General features: G+C 37.9%; 1 protein-coding gene across 2 annotated transcripts; it reads right to left on the reverse strand.

The window, feature by feature from the left end:
* Nucleotides 1–1,812: 1,812 nt before the first annotated feature.
* On the reverse strand, nt 1,813–7,244 carry LOC119488636 (claudin-18-like). Of its 2 annotated transcripts, none has more exons than XM_037770447.1 (5): nt 6,915–7,244; nt 4,182–4,346; nt 3,966–4,104; nt 2,869–2,982; nt 1,813–2,219 (listed from the first exon to the last, which is right to left on the reverse strand). In XM_037770447.1, the coding sequence occupies exons 1-5, from the start codon at nt 7,132–7,134 to the stop codon at nt 2,078–2,080; spliced, it is 780 nt and encodes a 259-aa protein (XP_037626375.1). In that variant the 5' UTR covers nt 7,135–7,244; the 3' UTR covers nt 1,813–2,077. The 2 variants fall into 2 exon arrangements, with proteins under 2 accessions (XP_037626375.1, XP_037626376.1); XM_037770448.1 differs by lacking the exon at nt 6,915–7,244 and adding an exon at nt 6,150–6,647.
* Between the last annotated feature and the right edge of the window lie 266 nt (nt 7,245–7,510).

The following is a 7,510-nucleotide window of genomic DNA, read 5'->3' on the forward strand; positions in this document are numbered from 1 at the left end:
TATATATACATACAGCGCACAGCGTCTGACCGTGTGATAAAGGCTTACATCAAACATGCAGTGTCTATCTGAGGGGAACCATTTACTTTATTCAATTACCCGGAAATAATGTGACAATTATTTGATTCATCATATGGTGCTGGAGGGCTGGAGATAACAGGTAACTAGCATGGATAAACTGATGACCTCTGCATTTTCTATTGATAACACTAATAGGATAAACAACAACATAATAATCAATAGGGTTATTTGTTTCAGATGTTTTGATGCTCTCTTTCATGACAGAATACGCATAAAATAAAGTCATTTTCTCCTACATTTCTTTCATGTGTGAAACATTTCCACTTCTTTAAAATGTGTCAAATCTTTTCTGTTAAATGATTTATGCATGTCTTCATAGTTATATTATATTTTTTTTAGAAATGTCACTTTATATAAGTGCAATCACATCTTTAAAAATATACTGCATAATACATACCATACATTCTTAACATGATATCAGAAACGGGTTGCAGGTGTTATTCGTAAATCCATCACTGAGTTTGTGCATAAAGTCCTCCCTAAATTCTTAGGAACAGCAAGCTAGTTTCAAATTAGGGATTTAGTGAATTGGGTGGCACGATTAAAACTCCAGAAGTGTCCTAGCTAGTCAAGACTTTGGTGATGTGTATATCAGTTGATAACAAACATGCGCTGTCTAATCAAAAGCAATTAGCTCTCAAGTCCGGTCTTGAGTCCACTTTTTTGAAGCCTTGTTGTAAACTTGTCTTGGTCTTGGGCTCGGCTATTGAGAACTGGTCAAGTTGTTCCCGGAGAAAACACTAACTTTAAACTTTATCAGTTGGTTGTTTGTTTTAGGAGTTGCTGCAGCACACCTATTTCCTCGTCCATGCTATTTGCTTAAATAATAATCTCAATAAATAAATTGAAAATGAGAATTGAATGAAAATGTCCCTGCTTGTGGGCATATGGTCCCGGAGTAGAAACGTCAGCAAATATCGGATCAAATTCAAGGTTTATTAAGGAACGTAATGTTTGACTGTAATGATCCTCAAACCTAAATTCTAAGCATTGATTAGTTTGATGTTAGAAGATAGATCAATATTGTTTATAGATAGATTAATTCTGTCCATCTTAATGCATCAATCACTAGCCTATATTAATATTAGAAAGGCATTATTGCCTATTATGGTCTTGAACAGGAACTGAATTGCTCCGGACTCGGTCTTGACTTTGCCTTGACTGCCTTAGAACTTGGTCTTAACTAGGACTGGACTGGACCTGGTCTTGAACTTGACTTGGACTCAATTAAGTTGGACTTGCCTACAGCCCTGCTTGTATCCGATTAGGCTAACCTAACCAATGTTATTTGGTCATTCAAGCTAACGGTATTAGCGTTTTATAATTTGAACTACGTTGGGTTCATTTTAATGAAATATAATTTCACAAAAGTTTACAACAGCATTTCGATCAAGTCAGGTAAGATATCGAACATATCATCACCTCTCTTCCTCTCCAGTTTAAAAACAGGTGCTATATTAGCAAGCTAACGTTACTTTTGTTGCAACACAGCAGCTAAACCTGGCAGTTATCGGGTGTTAGTAACAACCATAATTAATTTGTGTGGTGTGACTGTTTTTTCTTAAGTGATGCATAAATCATGGTGAAATACATGGAGACATATGCTTAAATCCCATTAGGCTAACCTAACCAACGTTATTTGATTAGGTTAGCCTCCAGGTTTCTAATTAGTCTGCCAATATCTTTATTTTGTGTTACATGTTGTGGTGGGGAATTCTAAATTAGACAAAATAAGGATCCTTTTTTATTTGACACACAAAAATATCACAATACGAATCACAAAACAGCGTTTGATAATTAGGATAATAAGATGTTATTAAAAAAGTAATACAAAAAAAAATACCTTAAATGTTTAGCGGTTCAGCCAAATTAAAGTAGAGAGAAATAAAAAAGAATAACCACTTTTCCCATGCCAACACAAGAGAAAAACTCACAGATCATCACAGAGCAGCAGAATATACAGTAAATGAGAGGTATCTATAAGAGTGAAATGATTCTACACGTAGTCAAATCTCTGGTTGGACTGCCTTCCGTCCATACTCTGGGCCTTGTAGGAGTCATTGTAGTTCTGACGGGGTCTGGTGTCAGACTTGTAGACAGTGTGGTGAGAGGAGGCTTTGTAGGCCATCCCATCGTACCTGAAGAATATCAGATAATAAGAAACTTTAAAAAAAAAAAAAAAGACAGACAAGCACAGAGTCTAGTTTGACGTCTTTTAAGCTGCTGGAGTGAAATATAACATCCAATCTCACACTTGCTCCTCATCAGTCTCCGGATATTCCACCACTCATAAATATATTTATATAAAAAAAACAATAAGATTGAAAACATATTTACAAGGAATAGTGTGACCAAAAGAAGAATATAAGGACTTCTGTGTATTGTTTTGCAAGCAGCCTTGTAAGCATTTGCAACTCTGCATTATATATGCAGAGAAAAAAACGCCAATGACTTGCATTTACATTTTGCTGAGTATGTGTCCTTAACTTTCAAAAGGAACTAAGATTTTTTTTTTTTACTGCCCCACAGCAAAACAGAATAGATCCAGGGGGTGCTTTATATTGTTGTTCAGCTTTGTCAGAAGCCAAGACTTCATTTTACAGCAGTGAACATACAATCTGCACCAATATTTTGCATGTAGCGCCTGCTTACTAGACATTTCTGTTCCTGTATTTAGCCTCTGTTACTTTACTGTACAGGAAAAGAGAAGTTCTGTTCAAAGTTGCTGCCGTCTCCACCGGTTCTGTTATTAAAGGTCAGAAAAGGTCACAGATTGATGGAACGTACCGTTGCTGTTTATCTGAAGTCATTCCACGGCAGGCCACACACATCAAGACGCCTCCAACGACCAAGATAGCTCCGCCGATCCAGCCCACGAAAAGAGCGGGGCCAAACGTGTACCTGAATGAAAACAATGGGTTCAGTAAAACATATTTTCAGAGTTTATTAGGGTCGCTAAATAAATTTGCAGACTTCCTTCCATCGTCTTTTATTTAAGATGTATATCTGCAGTACACCTTTGAGCCACATGAGGGAGCCTGAATGTTCGTATTATTCTGATAATTGTAGCCTACTTATAGAGTCCTCCAGGGATAGCGATTTTTGAAGCGTAAATGCAATCGCCAGAAGTAAAAAGCTAACGTTAGGCTATAGTGGAACTAAACCACGGCTGCATGAGCGTGAATGTACACAACGAGGCTGTAAAGGTGGACGAGTCGGCGTGGTGATGTTTAGTAGTCTCATTTAGCCACTTGTTAGCAACCGCCTTTTTTAAGATACGTAAAAGCTTCAAAATTCATCAGCGGGGTATTTATTGATGTATTTTATGTCTTAGAGCAAAACGTTAAATTCTCTTCAGCTTGTGTTAACCACAGACCTTATTTCAGGCATCTAACTAAAAACCCATTCAATAAACCCACTGACTTCCAGACGAAGGAACCGGAAGCGCTAAAATGCTAACTCCTTTTCAGGTTTTAGGATTCATTCCTGCAGCACTCTATTACAATGAATCTAAAGGCTAGCGGACATTGAGAGGGAAAAAAACAAGAGCCTGTTAACTCCACCTAAATGCATTTACTTGGTTTAATTTATAAACTATTTAACGTGTGCACATTTTTTCAATAACACATGCATTAAATGCATTTGTGATTTATCAAATGTATATCTCTTGTGACTTATTTACCTATTCAAGATAATATAAGGTGATGTAGAAATGGCAGTAAAAAATGGTCAGGAACGTTCATTTACGCACAAATTTGCTCTTTTCACGATTTCTAGATAAGGTAAGATAAGATGGTTTGTCATTATTAAAAAGTGGGTCCCCAGAAAAAAAAGTTAGGAAACGCCGCTTTAGCAGATAAAACGTTATCTTAATTTGATTTTACCTTGGAGTCAGAGATCCTGAGAGTCCGCCGATACCCACTCCTCCATAACTGCTGAACCCACCATCGGAGAATGTCGTGAACCGAAAGCTTTGCACAATCAAGTTGGCAAAGGCCGACACCCCGGCGATGCCGCAGATGCCTACAAATTAAGAGCAAACGATGGAATTCGTGCACAATGGTTTATATGTAACAGCAGGATCGTGAACATTACTGCACCTGCAAGAAGAAACATGATCCCAGATGTCAGAGTCATTGTGGCTTTAATGTTGTCCTCCATGTTCCCCATTTTCAAGCACTTCAGTGAGAATATTGCGATCAGACAGCCGACGGCTCCGAGAACAATACCAACAATCATCAGGGCCCGCACGGCTTGGAGCAGAGCTGGAAGTCAAAGTTATACCATTCAGAACATTTCTCATCACGTTATTTGCTCATAAAATGGATTTGCAAGCTGTCAGTGTGGAAATACATTTATTCACGTACTGTACAATTGTGAGGTAACCTTAACACTGCTTCATTTCAGAGGAAAATATTTGTACTCCTTTACATTTATTTGACAGTTACTAATTACTTTGCAGGTTTTCAATAAAAAAGGAATATGATAATTAAATAAATGATGATGCGTTTTTACAAAAAAAACAAAGTAAACATGATATAACTAGGGATGCACCGATACCAATACCGGATTGGATATCGGGCCGATACTGACTCATATAGCTGGATCGGATATCGGTGACAATGGGGCCAATCTATTAAATTCAATTCTATGTTTATATACTTGAGTTTGAATTCCTACATTAAAAGGTTGACACCTGAATTGTAATTCCGATTGTTAATTTTGAAGATTTGAAGTTGCTGGAGTACAATTTATTATCTTAATAGTAAATAACAATTTACTATATTTGTGATGTTTAAGTCAAGCCTGATGTTTCCTTACACATAAAAGAATGATCCAAGTCACTTCCACACAATGAGGCATACAGCTTATTAATTAAACACTGGTATGGGATCGGTACTCGGTATATTGGCCGATACCCAAAGCCCAGGTATCGCTATCGGGACTAAAAAAGTCAGATCCCTAGATATTATTGGCTCCATCTCGACCAGCTACAACACAAAATGCTGCTTACACATTAATGCATCAATAATGATAATCCTTTATATAAGATATATAGTACATAATATAACACAATACTTTTCATACTGTAAGTATATTTCCCTGTTAATTCTGTACTTGAATGCCCTTGTAACAGAGCAGCATTTTCAAGTATTCCACTGAAGATATAGTGTGTTACTTACAAAAAACAAGAGGTATCCTCATTTAAAAAAAAAAAAAAATGAAATTGGTTTTAGCACATATCACGTTTGATATGAAAGAAAAACTCATTCCTGAGTTCTTAATCTAAAATAGATCAAGTTCAAATTGTATTTGTCTAGCACGATTTCTAGCAGCATTTTATACAAAGGCAGTCCAGAGTAGAAATACACTCAGACACATCTACACAGGCATACATACATAAATCCTTACACACACATACATATATACAAAAAAACAAATAAATTACTTTAGGCGGGGTGCTAAAAGGTTTTTAGGTCCTTCTTACTTGTCAAAGTGTTGGGTTTATGGTGAACATGTATATCAAGAATATACTTTAAAAGCTGCTTAGAGAGCTCACCACTCATGGCCTTCGTTTACAATTGAAATAAATTAAAAGTAAATTAAGAAAGACAAAACCAGTTGTCTTTTTTAGCAGCAGCGGTATAAAAACTCATAAATCAAGGCACCATTTAGTAAAACATATTGACCCAAATGCCGTCTTTCAATGGCCTGAGATATTGTACCTGTATTATTCTAGACTTAAGCCTTTAAGACCTTATGTACAATATGCTCTACACTACATTCAGCCGTTAAGTACAGAGTGTGGAAATGTACTTTACATTGTGTGACACTCCGGTAAAGCTTGTGCTTGCTCAGCTAAGCTTTGGATGTCTCATCAAATTTCCATTTGATTCCCGAGAGACACCATCTTTTCTGCAGTCCACTGCATTTTTATGCAGGAGGGAAATGGAGAAAATCTGCCCTAAAGTACCTTCCAAGGTCCTTTTGGAAAATGTTCTCCTTAATCCAACATGTGGAGAAATGTTCGATAAATGTCTTTTACTCTCTGAGTGTAATTCTCTTACCTGGCAGTCCTAGTATGGTAAAATAAGGCCTGCACTGCGTTGTGCCGTAGGATGTCCCTACACACGTGTTCCACAAGCCAGAATAAGTGAAAAAATTGGTTACGACTGTAAAAGATCGGTCTTGCAAGCTCCACATGTCCATTGCTGTTGCAGCTGATATTAAGAACAGGCCCAGCGCGGACAACATGAATCCTATCAACTGAATCATCGAGGCCGCCATTTTAGATGTCCCGCTAAAAACAAAGCTGCCACCAATGTCACGGAGTCGTGAAATGGCAGGGCCTGAGCTCCCGCTTATCTTTATGTGTGCTTCAACAAGGAACAGGTCTTATCAGATGTTTACCTAATCTTCACGAGTCTTTGTCCAAGTTTCGGGGAAACAGTGGCGATGACAATTCCCACCCCTTATTAATAACGAAGGGTGTGGTTTGACCTTTCATCATTATTTTCCCATCATTCTACGGAAACATTGAGCTGACATGGTTCAATATTATTCCTCTCTGTGCATCCAATTTATTTTTTTACCAATGGCAACTTTGTACCAACATTTTCCTCCAATAACTAACCAATATTCTAGTGTAACACAAATAGGTAACTACATAATAGAACATAAAATACGCAGCCATATCGACCTGTTTACTTTAGATTCGGTAGATGTGGCTATTTAGTTACATTTGGTAAATCATCTAAATTGTATTTAATTGTTTATTTATTTATTTTCGTCCATGTTGGTTCTGTGTTGCTAATGACAAATAAAAAGCGTACCTGGCAGTCCCAGAATGGTGAAATACGGTCGGCACTCTGTGAAGCCGGAACTCTGCCGGACACATGAATTCCACAGGCCCGAGTACGAGAACACGGCCGTCACAGGGTTGTCGAAGAGGTCTTCGGTGGCCCACTGGTCCATCCCCGTCGCTGCGATTATTCCCGCCAACCCTAACAAGCTCAGAAGGAAGCCCATCACCTGACAGAGAGTGGCTGCCATGGTGCTGTCTTTTCTCTGCTGCTGGATAATAAAAATGTCACACGCTCTCTGGATTCAAAAGCTAACGAACGGCCTCTTCCTCAACACTGCGGGTGTGAAGTCAAGAAGGACTTCAGCAGTGACCCTGCCTGTTTGCACACAGCCCAGTCATGTACAGAAGGAGTTGGGTGGAGCGTAATAGTAAAATATGATTAATGTTGCTTGCTAATTCTGGTCAGTAAAGGGTGAGTCACTTCAATGTTTTTTTAATGCAATCGGTGTTTGTCAAAAACCTGTACAGCTGCTGCTAAAGTCCCTCTGTTGGCAGACTTACTACTTATTACTACTTTAAATTCAAACTGTTATTGGTAGAAGCTGTTTTGAATTCAAGCCATCA

The sequence above is a fragment of the Sebastes umbrosus genome, chromosome 5 (assembly GCF_015220745.1).
Source record: "Sebastes umbrosus isolate fSebUmb1 chromosome 5, fSebUmb1.pri, whole genome shotgun sequence".
Lineage (NCBI taxonomy): Eukaryota > Metazoa > Chordata > Actinopteri > Perciformes > Sebastidae > Sebastes > Sebastes umbrosus.

Excerpts from the sequence above, each read along its gene's own strand:
- LOC119488636 (XM_037770447.1), bottom strand. The coding sequence starts at position 7,134 with ATGGCAGCCACTCTCTGTCAGGTGATGGGCTTCCTTCTGAGCTTGTTA. Across the intron at positions 4,347-6,914 it reads CACCATTCTGGGACTGCCAG|CTCTGCTCCAAGCCGTGCGG; the intron begins GTACGCTTTTTA and ends TTTGACTTCCAG. Across the intron at positions 4,105-4,181 it reads GATCATGTTTCTTCTTGCAG|GCATCTGCGGCATCGCCGGG; the intron begins GTGCAGTAATGT and ends CTTAATTTGTAG.